The 21333-nt window shown below is 43.4% G+C and overlaps 1 protein-coding gene across 1 annotated transcript in view; it reads left to right on the top strand.

Moving 5' to 3' along the window:
• The first annotated feature begins 421 nt into the window (after nucleotides 1-421).
• The window catches only part of celsr3 (cadherin, EGF LAG seven-pass G-type receptor 3), a 243391-nt gene continuing 222479 nt past the window's right edge, over nucleotides 422-21333 (top strand). Inside the window, exon 1 of the mRNA XM_067999063.1 lies at nucleotides 422-4994. Within this exon, the coding sequence (XP_067855164.1) occupies nucleotides 422-4994 (4573 nt within the window). The remainder of the gene's footprint in view (nucleotides 4995-21333) is intronic.

The raw sequence follows: 21333 nt of genomic DNA, 5'->3' as shown, positions 1-21333 counted from the left end.
GAAGGCGGAAGTTGGGATGTACCATGTGTGGCGCTGTGAGAGGGGGGGGGGGGGGAGGCTGGCCGCTTGGGCACAGACGTGGAGCAGACCATTGGCGCGCGTTGGGTGCCATGTTGGAAGCGAGCGGAGTGAGGATGAGGAGATGCGTCCCGGAACGGGGAAGAAAGCCTGAGAGAGAAAGAGAGAGAAGGGGGGAAAGACGCTGAGAAATAAGCGGGGGCCGGAGAGAGAGAGAGAGAGGGAGGGAGGGAGGGGTTGGAGTGGATGTTGAACGGTGCGGTGAGCGGGCCGGAGGGCGGTTTCGGGCCCCCGGGGCGGGTGAGGGGTTAGGGCCGCTGAGGAGAGGAGTGGAGGTGGAGAGCGGAGCCGAGCCGAGCCGAGCAGAGCGGCGGCTGTTGGGTCTGGGAAAAAGGGGGTTACTATGGCGGCAGTGAAGGGACGCGGCTCCCTCCTCATCCTCATCCTCCTCCCCCTCAGCCCTTTGTTCGCGTTCAAGACGGAAAACAAGGCGCGAAATCCCGGGCGAAGCCACCCGGGCTTCGAGGACTCGCTGGAGAGGAGGCTCCCGCCCAGGCAGTTGCTGCTGCTGCCGCCGCCGCCGCCGCCTCGCCTTTGCTGCTGGTGCTGGTGCTGGGGCAGCGGCGCCTGGCAGAGCCGGGGCAGTGGCAGCGTGGAAGGACCGTGCCGAGGGGCCGCGAGTGGCGGCCAGTCCCACAAGCGGAGCGCCATGCCCGGCAGGGAGAGAGGAGCTGTCCAGTGGCACTCCGGGGACTGGGAAGTGCTCGCAGTGGGTTTCGGCGGACCGTCCCGCTACAAAGGCAAACTCCAGCTTTCGGCGAGGGGGAAACCGGGACGGACTCCACCGTGGGATGGCGACGGGGGTTTATTGATTCTGTGTACCTGGCACACCGAGAGGGATGGCAGTACCAAGGCTGAGAGAAAGAGACGATCGCTGGACGGCGCACAATGGAACCGTGGCAAAGATTTATTTATTCAGTTTGTCAATGAATCCTGTCGGAACTGGGGGACTAGGGGCCTCAGAACTATTACAGCAAGGAAACTCATGCACGACGTGCGGTGGTGGGATTGTTGCTGTGGTGTCCACAGGACTAATGGTCAGTACATTTCATTGTCTTGTGAAAAAAGCCTTGCCAGTCTCTACTCTGAGAGGAAGGAGAAACGTGTGCGTCCCATGCCAGGGGAATGCGAGGCAGGCTTCCTGGTCCACCAGCCTCTCTTTCTTTCCTCACTCTGTCAGGGCTCGGACAATAGCTCAAGGAGACGGTGCTGGAGCCAGCGTCCAAATCATCAGCATCACAATCAAAGCAAATCAAACATCCGACCTGGAGGGAACGGCAGATTTACGTGGGGTCTGCCCTGGGACTGTGATGAGGTTACCTTGAAGACCCGGTATGTCAAGGGAGCCTGCGAGAACCTGAAAGATGAAGGGAGGAATGTGGAAGTGGGAGTGTGTTTGAAACAGTGTCTAAATCGGCTTGTGGGCAGCGTTATACATCGTGTCTGTCAGTGCCACGTCCTAAGCACAGATAAAATCTTGGACACATTTTGTACACTTCTGGAAAAGAATCCGAGCTTAAACCACACTTTTGCCGGTTACCTACACCGACATACGAATCAATATGTTAACCTGTGTTTGAGTAGATGCATGAAATACGCTCCAGTTAAAAACAGGACGGGCTGGGCTAAATCATATTTAAGTGAAAGTAAATTCGATTGTATAAATGGATATTTTCATCGTTTTCTAAATCCACAAAACTGCAATCTATGTCTAAAATCGTGCCTGGCTCTATTTAATCTATGTTTGAAGCCGGGATCGCATTGTTTGAATGGTGAGATTTCAGCACCACCCGCGGCGTGGACAGCTCCCGATACTGATGGAGAACCAGCTTCCGTTCAAAGACGCTGTAATCCGGACAACAGAACAAAGAGCTCCGGGGCACCCACGGCAAACATTTCCCGTCCCCCCAGCTGTGAAGTCTTTCACAATCTCCAATTTTTTAAACCCACTAAAGGTTGTTTGAAAACTCTGCTCTCTGGACTCAGGCCAAGGGGCTATTCAAAAAGCGATCTGCGTATTCTCTTCCAATTAAACTCCAGTAAAGCTATGCAATTTGATATATTTAATCCCCGACCTGGCAGGCGGGGGAAGAGAGCCGTGTTTCCTTTGCCATTAACGAGAACTAGTAGATCGGTCAATCGTCGTCCGCATTTCCCGCAGTATAATTACCAGGTTCAGGTGGCGGAGAACCAGCCTCCGGGGACTCCTGTAATCTCCATTACTGCAATGGACCCAGATTCTGGAGAGGCTGGGAGGCTTTTTTACTCTATGGCTTCTTTAATGGACAGCAGGTCCATGGATTATTTCACCATCGACGTTGAGAGAGGACTGCTTTCGACCAGCAGAGTCCTGGACAGGGAGAACATGGACCTGCACTATTTTCGAATTACTGCTGTCGACCATGGGGTCCCCCGCCTCTCTGCCACCACCATGATTTCCATTACAGTGAGCGACACCAATGACCACGACCCAGTTTTCGAACAGACCGAATACAGGGAAACTATTCGGGAGAACGTAGAGGAAGGTTACCCAATCTTGCAGCTCCGAGCCACAGATATAGACTCGCCTTCCAACGCCAATATCAGGTATCGATTCGTGAATCAGCAAGCTGCACATGCAGTTTTTGAGATCGACGCCAGATCGGGTTTAATTACCACCCGTGGATCGGTAGATAGAGAGACCATGGAGAAATACTCCCTGATTGTAGAGGCCAATGACCAAGGTAAAGACTCTGGTCCTAAAAGTGCCACAGTAAAAGTTTACATCATTGTCTTGGATGAAAATGACAACGTGCCACAGTTTAGTGAGAAACGCTACATTGTCCAGGTGAGAGAGGACATCAGGCCACACACACAGATCTTGCGAGTCACTGCCACAGACCTGGACAAAGACAATAATGCTTTGGTCCATTATAACATAATTAGTGGGAACAGCAGGGGGCAGTTCTCCATAGATAGTGTCACTGGTGCGATTGAGGTCGTGACCCCTTTAGATTTTGAGGTGGAGCGTGAATATGCCATACGTGTGCGTGCTCAGGATGCAGGACGCCCACCCCTATCCAACAATACAGGAATGGTCAGTATTCAGCTGGTGGATGTTAATGACAATGCCCCTATCTTTGTGAGCACGCCATTTCAGGTATCTGTCCTTGAGAATGCGCCCCTTGGACACTCTGTGATCCACATCCAAGCAGTGGATGCAGATTACAGTGAAAATTCCAGGCTGGAGTACAGACTGACAGACACAGCCCCAGATACACCTTTTGTGATCAATAGTGGAACAGGTTGGATCACAGTGAGTGCACAGCTAGACCGTGAATCCGTTGAGCATTATTTTTTTGGCATAGAAGCTAGGGATCATGGTTCCCCATCCCTATCTGCTTCAGCAAGTGTTACTATTACAGTGATGGATGTTAATGATAATCGGCCAGAATTTACCCAGAAAGAGTATTTTATCCGTTTGAATGAAGATGCTGCAGTGGGTACCAGTGTACTGACAGTAACTGCAGTGGATCGAGATGTGAATGGGGTGGTCATGTATCAGATCTCAGGTGGGAATACAAGGAACCGTTTCAGTATCAGCACCCAGGGTGGCATGGGACTCATTACACTGGCATTGCCCTTGGATTACAAGCAAGAGAGACGCTATGTCCTAACAATCACGGCCTCAGATCGCACACTGCATGATACGTGTCATGTACATGTCAATATCACAGATGCCAACACACACCGGCCAGTATTTCAGAGTGCACATTATTCAGTAAATGTAAATGAAGATCGTCCAGTGGGGAGCACTGTAGTGGTAATTAGTGCTACAGATGATGATGTTGGGGAGAATGCCAGGATTACTTACTACTTGGAGGACAACATTCCTCAGTTTCGAATTGATCCAAATTCAGGTACTATAACGCTGCAGACAGAGCTTGACTATGAAGATCAAATGACATACACACTAGCTATCACTGCCAAAGACAATGGGATTCCCCAGAAATCTGATACTACCTATGTTGAAATCATGGTCAAGGATGTCAACGACAATTCACCAATGTTTGTAAATGCTCAGTACGAGGGCTCAGTCTCTGAAGATGCCCCACCCTTTACCAGTGTCCTGCAGATTTCGGCTACTGACCGTGATGCCCATGTTAATGGCAGGGTGCAGTACACCTTCCAGAACGGAGAGGATGGTGACGGGGACTTCACCATTGAGCCAACATCAGGGATTGTCCGAACTGTCCGAAGGCTCGATCGTGAGAGTGTGCCAATATATGATCTCACTGCCTATGCAGTAGATCGGGGGATCCCTGTACGCAGGACCCCAGTGCATATTCATGTAAATATATTGGATGTTAATGATAATGCACCTGTGTTTCCTGCCGATGAATTTGAGGTATTTGTGAAAGAAAACAGCATTGTTGGTTCAGTGGTGGGACAGATCACAGCAGCTGATCCAGATGAGGGGGCAAATGCTCAGATTATGTATCAGATTGTGGAAGGTAACATTCCTGAGATCTTTCAGATGGATATCTTTTCTGGAGAGCTCACAGCCCTTACTGACCTGGACTATGAAGCAAAATTCGAGTATGTAATTGTAGTGCAAGCGACCTCTGCACCTCTTGTGAGCCGAGCTACTGTCCACATTCGTCTGATTGATCAAAACGACAATAGCCCTGTCCTTAAGAACTTCCAAATAATCTTCAACAACTACATATCCAATAAGTCAAACACCTTCCCTTCAGGAGTCATTGGCAAGATCCCAGCCTATGATCCTGATGTTTCAGATCGACTCTTCTACACATTTGAACGAGGGAATGAGCTGAGCTTAATGATCCTCAACCAGACGAGTGGGGAACTGCGGCTGAGTCGGAAGCTGGACAATAATCGACCACTCGTAGCATCCATGTTGGTGACAGTCACAGGTGAGATTGTGAAATGTACAGCATATCTTGTTGTTTACGTGGAAGGGAGTTGTTAGGCTTCTTTTTCTGGTCACCAATGACTAAGTATGGTTGTATAATGTTTATAGTATTGGATTAGCAACCCAAAATGTTGAGTTCAAATCCCATTGTGGCACATTGTGACTGAATTCAATAAATCCGATAAATCATGGGCTAGTACCAGAAAAAAAATGACCATAAAAGCTGCTGGATTGTTGTAAAAACCCAACTGGTTCACTAATGCCCTTCAGGGAAAAGAATCTGTCACCCCTTCCTGGTCCAGCCCAATGTGATTCTAATCCACATTGCCTGGTTGACTCTTCATGCTCTTTGAAGTGGCCCAGCAAGCCACTTAGTTGTACACTCCCTATGACTCAAGAAGGCCCACCACTTTTTTGGGACAACTAAGGATGGACAATAAATGCACTCTTGCCAGCATTGTCCAAATTCTGAGAAATTATAAAAAAGTATCTTCTCACTTGATGGAGTTGATTTTTCTTGTAATTCAATTTATTCCTAATTTATAAGAGAACCGCACTAGGATTTGTACACCTCTTGCTAACAAGGTTGTAATAACAGATTTTAAGAAAAACGAATAAAGCCTTCTCCCAGACTAAATGGCTATCATCAAAGTCTATTTAAAAGTTCCATTCTGGTTGAGATTACATAGCAATGAAAGTTAATTTTGTCTGTTGGTAGGTCTGGCTTTATATACTCCTAAAATGTACATTATTGGTTACCCACATTCGAAGACTTTATGCAAGCATTTTCAATCTTTCTCTTCAGGGAATTACAATTAAATGCTAGTAACAAGCAGCACATGATAAAAATTGTGTAAATGTAAAATTTAGTGTATAAACTGACCCCTCATGCACTGTCTTTGCTCCTTCCAACTAGGGGTATGACGTATGCACTGGTACAACTTAAATATATTTGCTGAAAAGTTAGTGTAAATTAAGATTCAATTGGTAGCAAACGTCTGTTGTGGTCTGCATCTGTCTACATCAGAACAGATCTTCCCCATTAAAGTGAAGAATTACAGACAGTTTAAAAAAAGCAGCCAAGCATGACTTGTGATGTGAGTTTCTGTTCTTGTTTGTGCGCCACCTAGATCCAATGTCCACATACAACTAATCTTGCTCTGTGCTTTTGGTGACCTCATAAACAGAGTTCACTGTAATTACTTCCATGATTAGTTTGTGATCTTGTTTTGCCTATAGTGAAACCTAGATGAAGGGCCAAGGGCTATAATGCAGCACACCACTAAGATTTAAAAGAGTAGGTATGGAAGACAAAGTAAATCAAGAAGTACTGATTAAATGACACCAAGCTTGGATTTTAAAAGCTTATACATTGCAGGTGGAAGGAAGGCTGAAGGAAGGTATGGAATTCCATAGTTTTTATGTCCTGGAAAAAAAGTTGGGAGCAGGAGATGGCGTGATGAATCTTGTTTTAAATACACTGAAGATGCAAGGAAAAGGAACATGTAGGATGGTATTTTAGGAGCTTTGTGTGAGTGAGAGGAAAATTCAGACACATCACTAAAATAGTGAAAGCCAAGAAAGGTTGCAATAGAAAGAATGAGGTTGGAGATCAGAAGTGACAGAAAATTGACTATCAGGCAAGCTTTTTTTTCTGTCTAGGAGTGTGCTAGAGGTTTCAGAACCTCAAACCGTATGTGTACAAAAGTTTCATATAATACGATATGACAAAATGCCACATATGACTGCAAAACCCAGATATAATGCCTTTTGAAACAGGTGAGCTGTTCTTTTAAAAAAAAATGAAATCTAAATTTGCCAACTTAATAAAAGGAAATGAATATTTTACATATTTAAATCTCAGCTGTGCACCAGCCCTCAACCAAGAGTGTGTGCATAGACAGGTGATCTCTTTCACCTTTTTGCCAGTGCTGCACAAGGACATGCACAGGTTAACTTACTGCATTGAATTCTCTTTTTTCCCCCAGTCCTTTGATTTATGACTTCTTTAAATGGTATGGCTATCATGGTGTCTGTGTATAGAATCACAGGGGACAGCTCACATGGTACCACTTAACCGTGTGGCTATATTAAATTATAACCAGTTTTTTTCTGTTCCTTCTCCACAAACCTGAACTAGTTATAAAGTCCCCAGCCCTTATTTTTAATACCATTGCTGTTCCGTCTTCAGCCAACAGAAGGCACGTGATTGTCCGTTTTTTGATTAGTTTCTGATATCTTGAAAAGAACTGACAACGCTTTTTTTATTAGTAGCCGGTGTGCTTGAGAGATGGCTAGCCTGCTGCAGACAACACACACGCATACCTATTGAGAATACTAGATATCTGATAAATAATATAGATGTATGTGTAGATATATAGATAGTTTAAATCTTGGAACTTGTGGTCATTGAGATGAAGGATGTTAGTGCTAGACAGTGAAACATTTTCCAATTTTTCACCGTGTCAATATCAACTACTACTAGGCCAGGTGCAGCATGGTTAGATTCAAAGTAACAATTTCTCTGCTGGCAACACCCTAAAATTGAAAGAGTTAACTGTGCCAGCTTAACATTTTTCATTACATCCCAATCATCCTGAGTAAGATTGCCAGCTTTGTGCTGTGGGTTCCTGCTTGCTAGGAACTAGGTTAAAACTGCCCAAACTCATTTCACATATGACGCAGGGTCGGGATGCTTTTATGCCCTCATTCTGGACTGAATGTAAAACCGGATTCTAGAAGTGAGAGGCCAGTGTTGTGTTCATCCCTCTCTGGTAAATTACACTGGGGATACTAACCTCTCTGAAGTGAGTTTCTGAGGACTGTGATTCCAACTCTGAGATGCACAGTGCTCGCAGTGGCTTACTGATCCACAATCCTTGGAGCTTTAGGGAATATAATACTGTGAGTTGAAATTGTGGCCAAGCCAGCTTGCCTTTCAATCAATGAGCTTGCTCAGGTTGGTATCAATTCCAAGCAGGTGGAGCAGATAAGCACTTTGCAATGCAGAAATAAATAACTGCCAGTGTGGTAGAACTCAGTAAAGTATACATACAGAAGATAACTACTCTCAACAGCTTCCTTTCTCCTCTATCAGGATTTTATGATTAAATGTTTCCTATCTTGGTATTTTCCATTGATTAGCAAATTATAGCATGCAACACTTGAAAAGCATTTACATTAAAAAAAAATGTCATTTAAAAAAATGATCCTATGCTTATAATGGGATATAGTTGTCTCCATTCTGAGAGTGTCGTCTGTGAACTGGAACAACCAAACAGTTATTTGAAGTGGGAAGGAGTCAGGAGAATACACAGTCCAATGCAAGTGAAATAACTGCTCCTATAAATGTCTATATAAATAGCACTCAACCATTGTAAGAAATGTAAATAAATATTCAAGAACCACTAGGCATTGTACTTAAAGAAGAGGGTGCAAAACAATTTCAAGTCAGTGGCGTACGATTAGGCAACCACCTTACGTGTGATCACATGTTATATTTGACAACCCCCAACATTTCCTGATAGAATTAAAACAACATTTGGAGACTTGAATGAGTGCTGTAAACATTTTAATTCAGTTACCTAGAGTATTACTTTTTCAAAAAAAGTAGACAATTGTAAATGCAATTCATAATAGCTCTTGAAAGGTCATCTCTCTTATCCCAGGAGAGGGAGAAGATTTATTCCACGGGTTCGTTACTGTCTAGTTTGTTTATGAATGGACTGATTCTGAACGTCATTAGTGTGCCGATTCCATACATGCATCATTGCATTGATAACATCTTGTTGGCCATGAAATCTTGCTCCTGTTTGATCAACTTAATACGATTAGAATACATTTTCAGATTTTGAATTGGTGCCTGTTTAATTAGAACAACTGAACTCATTTGAATTTTCTGCTGGGTTTATTTACATTTGTAAAGACTCAGGAGCCCAGCTGCTAGCTAGCTGACCTGATCTGCTGCCAAAAGATAACCCAAAGTGCTAACACTGGTTCTGTATGCTGCTGCAGGTTTGAGAATGTATAGTATGCTAAAAATCCTGCTTACACTTTAGGGACTGGTCTGCATTTGTTACACCAAATACAGATGAGCTCTGGTTGATGGATGTAGATCTACTGTCCTGTACTGTACTAACGGTAAAAAATATAGGCACCCTTATTTTAGATCGATAAAATTATATAATTTCAGATAGATCAGAAAATTATATATCAATATCATTTTGATTACATGATGGGAAGATTTGAACTAGGGCAAATTATTGTTATTCATATCACACTCAAATTTCCAAATTATACCCACCTTTATCAGGTTCTCATGATGAACCTACTCTTATGTTGTGCTATGTTATTACAGGTTCAATATAAGGTCTGTGTTCTCACGAGAATGGCGCATATTCATACAACTGCAGTTTAAAAATAAGTTATTTCCTGTTTATTACCTTTTCGCCGTTTTAGGACTTCTTGAGCCACACGCATACCCCAGGCTAAAGGACAAGCAGGTCAACTTCACCAAAGTCTTTACCAGTGTCCATCTTGATCCGATCGCCAGGAGGTGTGCAAGAGGATTCTTGGTGTGACGTACCCTCTCAGTTTTTGTTTTTGTCCTTTTCTGCGGGAAGTGTCCAGGTTTTTCTTGACACCTTTCCCAGATAGGATGGCTGAGGTTGAGAAATTACTGCGGGGGTGAATTGTTGATCCATGACATAGCAACATAGAAAATAGGAGCAAGAGTAGGCCATTCGGCCCTTCGAACCTGCTCCACCATTCAATATGATCATGGCTGATCCTCTATCTCAATACCGTGTTCCCGTTCTCTCCCCATACCCCTTGATGCCTTGTGTGTCTAGAAATCTATCTAGTTCCTTCTTAAATATATTCAGTGACTTGGCCTCCACAGCCTTCTGTTGTAGAGAATTCCACAGATTCACCACCCTCTGAGTGAAGAAATTTCTCCTCATCTCAGTCCTAAATGTCCTACCCCGTATCCTGAGACTGTGACCCCTCGTTCTGGACCCCCAGCCAGGGGAAACATCCTCCCTGCATCCGGTCTGTATAGCCCTGTCAGAATTTTATAATGACATAGTACTTTGCTAACTTGCTCCACTATTATGCTGCTCCACCACTGCAATCTAAATGTAACTTCAAGTTATCGCTGGTTAATTCTCTTCTATATAGGTGGGAGAGGCTGGGACACAGGCTTAACTGTAACCTACATCAATTAATTAATAATGTCCCAGTTAAGGATCCCCTTGGAATGAGTGACCATAACATGGTTACTTTCCATATCCAATTAGAGGGTGAGAAGGTTGGTTCTCAAACAAGTGTACTGAGCTTGAATAAAGGAGACTATGATGGTATGAGAGCGGAATTGATTAAAGTGGACTGGGAAAATAGATTAAAGGGTAAGACGGTACATGAGCAGTGGTGTTCATTTAAGGAGTTATTTTACAACTTTCAAAAAAAAAATATTCCACTGAGGAAAAAAGGGTGTAAAAGAAATGACAGCCATCCATGGCTAAGTAAAGAAATTAAGGATAGTATCCGACTAAAAACAAGGACATATAAGGTAGCCAAACTTAGTGGGAGGATAGAAGATTGGGAAGTCTTCAAAAGACAGCAAAAAGTAACGAAAGGATTGATTAAGAAAGGAAAGATAGATTATGAAAATAAATTAGCAAAAAATATAAAAACAGATAGCAAGAGTTTCTACAGTTATATAAAAAGAAAAAGGGTGGCTAAGGCAAACGTAGGTCCCTTAGAGGATGAGACCGGGAAATTAATGGTGGGAAACATGGAGATGGCAAAAATGCTGAACAAATATTTTGTTTCAGTCTTTACGGTAGAGGACACCAAGAATATCCCAACACTGGACAAACAGGGGGCTCTAGGGGAGGAGGAGCTAAATATGATTAAAATCACTAAGGAATTGGTACTCAGTAAATTAATGGGACTCAAGGCGGATAAATCCCCTGGACCTGATGGCTTACATCCTAGGGTCTTGAGGGAAGTGGCAGTAGGGATTGTGGATGCTTTGGTAATAATTTTCCAAAATTCTCTGGACTCGACAGATGAAAACTGTTAATGTAACACCCTTATTTAAAAAGGGTAGTAGGCAGAAGGCTGGAAATTATAGACCAGTGAGCCTAACATCTGTGGTGGGTAAAATTTTGGAGTCTATTATTAAGGAGACAGTAGCAGAACATTTGGATAAACATAATTTAATAGGACAAAGTCAGCATGGCTTTACGAAGGGGAAGTCATGTCTGACAAATTTGCTTGAGTTCTTTGAGGACATAACGTACAGGGTGGATAAAGGGGAACCAGTGGACGTAGTGTATTTAGACTTCCAGAAGGCATTCGACAAGGTGCCACACAAAAGATTATTGCTCAAGATAAAGAATCACTGGATTGGGGGTAATATTCTGGCATGGGTGGAGGATTGGTTATCTAACAGGAAGCAGAGAGTTGGGATAAATGGTTCATTCTCGGACTGGCAACCAGTAGCCAGTGGTGTTCCGCAGGGGTCGATGCTGGGTCCCCAACTCTTTACAATCTATATTAACGATTTGGAGGAGGGGACCGAGTGTAACATATCAAAGTTTGCAGATGATACAAAGATGGGAGGGAAAGTGGAGAGTGAGGAGGACATAAAAAACCTACAGGGGGATATAGACAGGCTGGGTGAGTGGGCGGAGATTTGGCAGATGCAATACAATATTGGAAAATGTGAGGTTATGCACTTTGGCAGGAAAAATCAGAGAGCAAGTTATTATCTTAATGGCGAGAAACTGGAAAGTACTGCAGTACAAAGGGATCTGGGGGTCCGAGTGCAAGAAAATCCAAAGGTTAGTATGCAGGTGCAGCAGGTGATCAAGAAGGCCAACGGAATGTTGGCTTTTATTGCTCGGGGGATAGAATATAAAAACAGGGAGGTATTGCTGCAGTTATATAAGGTATTGGTGAGATTGCACCTGGGATACTGCATACAGTTTTGGTGTCCATACTTAAGAAAAGACATACTTGCTCTCGAGGCAGTACAAAGAAGGTTCACTCGGTTAATCCCGGGGATGAGGGAGTGGACATATGAGGAGAGGTTGAGTAGATTGGGACTCTACTCATTGGAGTTCAGAAGAATGAGAGGCGATCTTATTGAAACATATAAAATTGTGAAGGGGCTTGATCGGGTGGATGCGGTAAGGATGTTCCCAAGGATGGGTGAAACTAGAACTAGGGGGCATAATCTTAGAATAAGAGGCTGCTCTTTCAAAACTGAGATGAGGAGAAACTTCTTCACTCAGAGGGTAGTAGGTCTGTGGAATTTGCTGCCCCAGGAAGCTGTGGAAGCTACATCATTAAATAAATTTAAAACAGAAATAGACAGTTTCCTAGAAGTAAAGGAAATTAGGGGTTACGGGGAGTGGGCAGGAAATTGGACATGAATTTAGATTTGAGGTTAGGATCAGATCAGCCATGATCTTATTGAATGGCGGAGCAGGCTCGAGGGGCCGATTGGCCTACTCCTCCTATTTCTTATGTTCTTATGAATATGTGGTTGGCCAACTGGAAAAGTTTTTTTTTAGCTCCTAACATTTCCCTCTCTGTAGTGCTGAAGACTTGTGCTCCACAACTTGCTGCGCCTCTAGCCAAGCTGTTCCAGTACAGCTACAACACTGGCATCTACCCGACAATGTGGAAAATTGCCCAGGTATGTCTTGTCCACAAAAAGCAGGACAAATCCAATCCGGCCAATTTCGCCCCATCAGTCTACTCTCAATCATCAGCAAAGTGATGGAAGGTGTCATCGACAGTGCTATCAAGCGGCACTTACTCACCAATAACCTGCTCACCGATGTTCAGTTTGGGTTCCGCCAGGACCACTCGGCTCCAGACCTCATTACAGCCTTGGTCCAAACATGGACAAAAGAGCTGAATTCCAGAGGTGAGGTGAGAGTGACTGCCCTTGACATCAAGGCAGCATTTGACCAAGTGTGACACCAAGGAGCCTGAGTAAAACTGAAGTCAATGGGAATCAGGGGGAAAACTTTACAGTGGCTCGAGTCATACCTAGCACAAAGGAAGATGGTACTGGTTGTTGGAGGTCAATCTTCCCAGCCCCAGGACATTGCTGCAGGAGTTCCTCAGGGCAGTGTCCTAGGCCCAACCATCTTCAGCTGCTTCATCAGTGACCTTCCCTCCATCATAAGATCAGAAATGGGGATGTTCGCTGATGATTGCACAGTGTTCAGTTCCATTCGCAACCCCTCAGATAATGAAGCAGTCCGAGCCCGCATGCAGCAAGACATGGACAACATCCAGGCTTGGGCTGATAAGTGGCAAGTAACATTTGCACCAGACAAGTGCCAGGCAATGACCATCTCCAACAAGAGAGAGTCTAACCACCTCCCTTTCTTATTCAACGGCATTACCATCACCGAATCCCCCACCATCAACATCCTGGGGGGTCACCATTGACTAGAAACTTAACTGGACCAGCCATATAAATACTGTGGCTACAAGAGCAAGTCAGAGACTGGGTATTCTGCGGCGAGTGACTCACCTGATTCCCCAAAGCCTTTCCTCCATCTACAAGGCACAAATCAGGAGTGTGATGGAATACTCTGATGGAATACTCTCCACTTGCTTGGATGAATGCAGCTCCAACAACACTCAAGAAGCTCGACAACATCCAGGACAAAGCAGCTCGCTTGATTGGCACCCCATCCACCACCCTAAACATTCACTCCCTTCACCACCGGCGCACTGTGGCTGCAGTGTGTACCATCCACAGGATGCAGTACAGCAACTCGCCAAGGCTTCTTTGACAGCACCTCCCAAACCCGCGACCTCTACCACCTAGAAGGACAAGAGCAGCAGGCACATGGGAACAACACCACCTGCACGTTCCCCTCCAAGTCACACACCATCCCGACTTGGAAATATATCGCCGTTCCTTCATTGTCGCTGGGTCAAAATCCTGGAACTCCCTTCCTAACAGCACTGTGGGAGAACCTTCACCACACGGACTGCAGCGGTTCAAGAAGGCGGCTCACCACCACCTTCTCAAGGGCAATTAGGGATGGGCAATAAATGCTGGCCTCGCCAGTGACGCCCACATCCCATGAACAAATAAAAAAAAATGTGCTGGCGTTCCATGCTAACTCACACAAAACAGCTGAGAATCAGTAATGTTTGCCCATGCAAGGGCAGGTGAGTGTAATTGTTAATTGAGGCTTGGCTTTGAGCTCACAGCCCTCTGGGTCAGGAGTCCCTTCTTCTACTGCAAGAGCTTCTTAGCCTGCACGTGCAAACAAAATATACGATAAACTAAATCAGAGGCTTTATTTACATTCATGTTGAATTGGCAGTTGCTAAAAAGAAGATTTTATCACTTAATTGTCTGAACTGTAGTTTCTAGATGCTTAATGATTTTATGTTGATATTTCCCATTAAAACTAAATGAACTGTGGCTGGGATGTGGTATAAGATGCTTCTTTTTTTTATTCGTTCATGGGATGTGGGCATCGCTGGAGAGGCCGGCATTTATAGCCCATCCCTAATTGCCCTTGAGAAGGTGGTGGTGAGCTGCCTTCTTGAACCGCTGCAGTCCGTGTGGTGAAGGTTCTCCCACAGTGCTGTTAGGGAGTTCCAGGATTTTGACCCAGCGACGATGAAGGAACGGCGATATATTTCCAAGTCGGGATGGTGTGTGACTTGGAGGGGAACGTGCAGGTGGTGTTGTTCCCATGTACCTGGTGCTGTTGTCCTTCTGGGTGGTAGAGGTCGCGGGTTTAGGAGGTGCTGTCGAAGAAGCCTTGGCGAGTTGCTGCAGTTCATCCTGTAGATGGTACACACTGCAGCCACTGAGCGCCAGTGGTGAAGGGAGCGAATGTTTAGGGTGGTGGATGGGGTGCCAATCAAGCGGGCTGCTTTGTCCTGAATGGTGTCGAGCTTCTTGAGTGTTAGCTGTATATGTTGGTGTTGGGACAGATCCACCAGCATTTTGGATCAATCACACACTCACTGTTTGATTTATGGCTAAATGTACTGGTCTTGCCCCAGGAAACTACTGCAATTCTTAGCAAATACATAGCCTTCACAAAGACTTGAAATCTATCTTTCTTAAGGGACTGGGTGACAAGTGTGTTTGAACATTTTTTTTATTGTTGAGACTGCAATGGGACCCAGATTGGATAAAGGGAGTAGAGTAGCATAACCAACCCACATACTCTAATTAGGATTATTGTTGCGCAGGGTAGATGCAGATTGGACAAGAAAACCCTTATATATGCCTTTGTGACCTCCAGAATTGACTACAAAGTTATGCTTACTGGCATCCCTTCCTCCAACCTTCATAAACTCCAACTTGTCCAAAGACCTGCAGAATGTATCATGTTCTGCATTAAAGTCCCACTTGCCCAACGCCTCAGTACTCTAACATTCATTGGGTCCCCATCCCCCAACAACTCAAGTTTATAATCCTCCTCTTTATCTTTAAATCCCTCTAGCCTCGTTGAATCCTATCTGCAGACCTTTCCTCAGTCCTATATCAGTTGGTTGTATATTTAATTAATCTTGCCTATGAAAGCATAGTAGGATTTTAAAACGTTACTACTTTAGTAAATATTGCTGGTTCCAAGGTTATTTCATAGATTTATATCCTCTCCATTTGATGAACGCTGGATATTGTGGGGTTAGATAAACCATTGGGATGTCTTTGCAGTGCACTTGGTCTTCACAATTGGTGTCAATAGAACTGGTCTAATTTGGAGACTGATAGCAAGAAGTTTCCATAGAGTATGTGATTAAGAGATTGGAAAGGGCTGGTGATCGATCCTAAACGAGTTGAACCACTATGGCTGATGCAGAGTGGACATTCTCCAGGGCAGGTACCTTTCACTTATATGATTCCAGCAAGCCTCCTTGGTTACCAAAATAAAGAATGTACGTGAATATATATTTTTTTCACTGTGGTTTCAAGTTACGGGAGATTTATCTGCAAGTAGGTGCTGTGTGTGTTACTTGCAGAAAATCCTTCTCCTTTAAGGGTTACGTGAGATAAATACGAGTCGTTGGCAGTTCAATGCCAAATGAAGAGAAGGTCACAATACAGAATAATTTTCATAATTCGCAGCTTATAGAATTCTGGATGTTAGGAGCACAGACTTAGTTTCTAGTTGGTAACGAATAAAATACGGTAATTAGTTCTGTCAACTTTGGTTAGGTTGCACAATTTGTAAGAGCGGATCCCTACTGGAAATCAAAATGTGATTGATACGGATCCTGTATGTTTACGCCGTCCTTTGTGTCTTTTGCGTTATTGGCAGCGCTCCCTCTAAGCATTCACATTGCTACACAAAACCCCCAGGAGTAGCTTAGTAAAACAATGAAAAGCTTTCCTGATGCATCAATTCAAAGAAATAATTGAAAATGGAAAGGCGGTGAGTACCTGACAGCGACGAGTTGTTATGTGTCATAACAATATTGCTAGCAGCTCCGTGACTGACGAGATTAAGGATGTGCATTTATCGGGAACAGATCTAAAGAAAATACAGATTTTTGTTTCTGTTTCCAGAAGCCGCTTTGTAGTGTATTTTACATTTTCTCAATCAACTAAAATACCTTATGAGATGCTACTATTTGGAATCTGTTATGTTGGCCCCTTTGAAATTGGCACCTGACCAAATTATTTGCTTTTTAGTTTTAGAATCATAGAATCATAACAAGGTATGGTGCAGAAGGAGGCCATTCGGCCCACTGTGTCCGAGCTGGTCGATAAAGAGCTATTCAGCTTAATCCCACTTTCCAGCACTTGGTCTGTAGCCCTGAAGGTTACGGCACATCAAGTGAACATCCAAGTACTTTTTAAATGACTTGAGGGTTTTTGTGTCTATCACCCTTTCAGGCAGTGAGTTCCAGACCCCACACCACCCTCTGGCTGAAAAAAATTCTCCTCAGCTCCCCTCTAATCCTTCTACCAATTACTTTAAATCTATACCACCGGTCACTGACCCCTCTGCTAAGGGAAATAGGTCCTCCGTATCCAATCTATCTAGTCCTGTCATAATTTTATATACCTCAATTAAATCTCCCCTCAGCCTCCTTTGTTCCGAAGAAAAAAAAACCAGCCTATCCAATCTTTTCTCATAGCTAAAATACCCCAGCCTTGGCAACATCCTCATAAATCTCCTCTGTACCCTCTCTAATGCAATCACATCTTTCCTGTAATGTGGTGACCAGAACTGTACACAGTACTCAATCTGTGGCCTAACCATTGTTTTATACAGTTCTAGCATAACCTCCCTGCTCTTATATTCTACGCCTCGGCTAATAAAGGAAAGTATCTCGTATGCCTTTTTAACCACCTTGTCTACCTGTTCTGCTACCTTCAGGGATCTCCAAGGTCCCTATGTTCCTCTACACTTCTCAGTATCCTCCCATTTATTGTGTATTCCCTTGCCTTGTTTGCCCTCTCCAAATGCATTACCTCACAATTCTCTGGATTGAATTCCATTTGCCACTTTTCTGCCCACCTGACCAATTGATATTTTCCTGCAGTCTATAGCTTTCCTCCTCACTATCAACCACACGGCCAATTTTTGTATCATCTGCAAACTTCTTGATCAAGCCCCCCACATTCAAGTCCAAATCATTAATATATACCACAAAAAGCAAGGGACCTCGTACTGAGCCTTGTGGAACCCCACTGGAAACAGCCTTCCAGTTGCAAAAACACCCGTCAACCATTACCCTTTGCTTCCTGCCACTGAGCCAATTTTGGATCCAACTAGTCACTTTCCCTTGGATCCCATGGGTTTTTACTTTTTTGACCAGTCTGCCATGTGGGACCTTGTCCAAAGCCTTGCTAAAATCCATGTAGACTACATCAAACACGTCACCCTCATCGACCCTCCTTGTTACCTTCTCAAAAAATTCAATCAAGTTATTCAGACATGACCTTCCCTTAACAAATCCATGCTGACTGTCCTTCATTAACCCGTGCCTTTCTAAATGACTATTTATGCTACCCCTCAGAATTGATTCCAACAATTTGCCCACCATCGGGGTTAGACTGACTGGCCTATAATTACTCGGTCTATCTCTTTCTCCCTTTTTTAAACAACGGTACAACGTTAGCAGTCCTCCAATCCTCCAGCACTACGCCTGTAGCCAGGGAGGATCGAAAAATGGTGTTCAGAGCCTCCACTATTTCCTCCCTTGCTTCTCTTAACAGCCTGGGATACATTTCATCCTGGCCTGGCGATTTATCTTCTTTCAAAGATGCTAAACCCCTTAATACTTCCTCTCTCACTATGTTTATCCCATCTAATATTTCACACTCCTCCTCCTTAACTACAATCTCTGCATCATCCCCCTCTTTTGTAAAGACAGACACAAAGTATTCATTAAGAACCATACCCTCATCTTTCGCCTCCACACACAGGTTGCCTTTTTGGTCCCTAAAAGGCCCTACTCTTTCCTTAGATAACTTCTTGCTCTTTACGTATTTATAAAACATTTTTGGGTTTTCACTTTTTGCTTTTCTTACTGATCATTTCTACTACCTGTCTATGTCCCAAAGGGCATTGTGCACTGTCCCACCTAATTCCCTTTTAGCTTTTCCTCTTTCGTTCCTCAGGCCTCTCCCTTCCACTCACCATTGTTGTCCAAGAGGGCGGGAGAACAACCTGATCCCAAGCCACCTCCAATTGCACTCTAAAACAGGAGATTACATGATATGCAAGAGTGATTAACATTCCGGTTTATTTTCTCCACATCCCCTCCCTGTGGGAGAGGGGTGCTATGTCTAATATGGAAAATCACTGCCAAAAAAAAAATTCCTCCTCACTCATTGGAACGTTTTTTGAGGCTATGAACTTTAATTCAGCTGCTTGCACTGTCAGGTTTAGGAGCTTCTCCCTAACCGTAACCCTTTAAAACTCACTTTTTAAGCAACAGTGTTTATAAACTCTTTTTTAAAAAAAACAATGAAGCAGTGGGGTGCATTTCCTCATCTTTTAGTTAATGTTAATGACTGTGCCTGCAGTCAGTTGGGATTTTAGTATCTAAATCAGCTCACCAACAGTACATATGCTGAAAATGGAGGGGAACACATTCACAGTTGTGAATATGGAATGGAATATTTAAGCCTGTCTGAACTGCATGTTTCTCATTGGAGTTTGGCTGGTACTGCTTATGCTAATGCCAGTGCTATTAAAGATTTGGTCAGTATTTGTTCTAATCTCTTTCTTTACCCTTCCCCTAGAGTTTCTCACATTACCCTTTGACTGGTTGGCTGTGATGTAAAAGCTTTCACTGCGGGGCTAATACCCCATTTATATTGCAGAACCACTTCCAGCAGTTTTTTTATGAATTAGGATTATAGCTAGGAGAGTGAAGAGGAAAGTTAGAATTATTTTCTCACAATTATTATAACATGGAATGCTTTATTGCAAGTGACTATTGAGGCAGAAACTATAACCAGAAAGGGAATTGGGCAAGCATTTGAAAATAAATATTATGAAAGGATATGTGAAAATGGTAGGGAAATGGGATTGGAGTGGACATTTTCAGTTGAAGAGCCAGCCGTGGCACATGCATGATGGACTGAATCACCTTATGAATAATAAGTTCTGTGGTTCTATGAACTGGTTCACTATGTGCCAAATTTCCTTGGTTATAAGGTGAGGCAGATTCAGGGATGGGTAGTAAAAGTGGAACAACTCTGCATGTGCAGGATTTGCTGAGAAGATAAGAATGCATCTTTTGCACTGGTGTCATTTTGCATAGGCACTGTTTCTCTAAATTTGCACCTGTGACTTTATTATTCTGGCAGAGTACCTTCTCCAATGTCCCAGGAAGATCTAGGCCAGCAATGTGTTTTCATGAACTCAGTGAAATGGCAGACAAAATTTTTTTTAAATAACCCCGACAGCAGCCATTAACCTTTGCAGCACCAGCACCTGCCCCTCTGAGGCATGTGTACTGCTTCATTTAGATGACAGTACTGCAGTAACGTCTAATGTCGATGGGGTATAAGTTGTGGTTGCTGTGAAGCAATCTCTAAATGTTTGTTCCTGTTAATCACTAATGATTTTGTAATATATTTTACTAAGGCTTTTGGCGCATTTAGTTTCTGTATCAAATTTAGAGTTTAGTTGCGGTCGCAGATTGCGATCTGACTGAAATGTTTAAACCAAAAAACAGAGAAGATGGCAATGCAAGTAGAAATTTAGCTTAATAGCATCTTCAGCACAGTTTGTTCAAACATAAGTATAGGTTTGTGCCAGTGAGAGGAATTGCACCTTCTAATTAAATTCACTAAGCCTTAAGTCATTTGACATTCAGGGACTGGTTGAACAATTTGTGTCTAAATGTATTTAGTAGTTCTTTTTAAAGAAAATTGTTATTGTTGTTATGATCTCTCCCTAACGTTGCCAGACCCACCCTTTTTGGAATTAGCTCTCTGAACACCTAGGAATGTCATGAATTTGGGATAGTTGTGGGGAAAATGGATCCAGCTCTTGGAAAATGCAACTGGAAAGTATTCCAGTGATAACTTTTATTTAAAAGTCTTAGGACTGCATTTATGCTACAGCGCCACTGCTAACAGCAACCTGTAATGTAAACAAATTAGCATGACTGTTTCTGGAAACTGTCTTGTGCTGTGCCTGGCTGTAATATTAACATCACTGCTGGAAGCAGAGGCCACCATCTTTTCTAGCTGCTGGGTGGCTGGCTGGACAGCTTAACCCGCCCAAACAGTACGGTTTTGAGTTTGCTGGTTTGTACAGAATTTTCCCTAATTATTGGGGAAAGTATGGTGGCTGGAAACATTGGTTCCTCTTGAAATTTTGAAATTGCATGTGCGCATGCACCATTGTTTTTCTGGGTGATCCTTCTGCAATATAAAAAGATGGGTTTCCCAGCACCAGTAGCCCCTGGGCAGTATTGCTTTTGGAAGTGATTCAGTGATATAAATACAATAATTAATTTGGCCAAAATTAAAGCATACAGCTCCTTTAAGGTGCCTGAAATTCTTTCTGTAAAGATCTTTTTTTCAGTACTTGAATTTATTTCGATAACTTGATTTTTCTTTTTGCGAAAGGTTAAATTAGATTTGATTATAATTTAGTGTGTTGTGATAGAATTTTTACAGAAACCGTCAGAGGGCAGTGACTTCTTCCAATTAAAACTTGTGTCATTGTTCTACATGTATTAACTGGACTGGTGTGATATGTTAACAATTAGTGACACCTGTGGAAGTCAAGAGTTTATGTCTGGGAAGGTTATAGATAATTAATATACTTGCTCTTTTATTAATAATTTCTTAAGTGCTG

The sequence above is a fragment of the Heptranchias perlo genome, chromosome 17 (genome assembly GCF_035084215.1).
Source record: "Heptranchias perlo isolate sHepPer1 chromosome 17, sHepPer1.hap1, whole genome shotgun sequence".
NCBI classification, from domain to species: domain Eukaryota; kingdom Metazoa; phylum Chordata; class Chondrichthyes; order Hexanchiformes; family Hexanchidae; genus Heptranchias; species Heptranchias perlo.
This window is presented reverse-complemented; position numbering and strand designations above follow the sequence as displayed.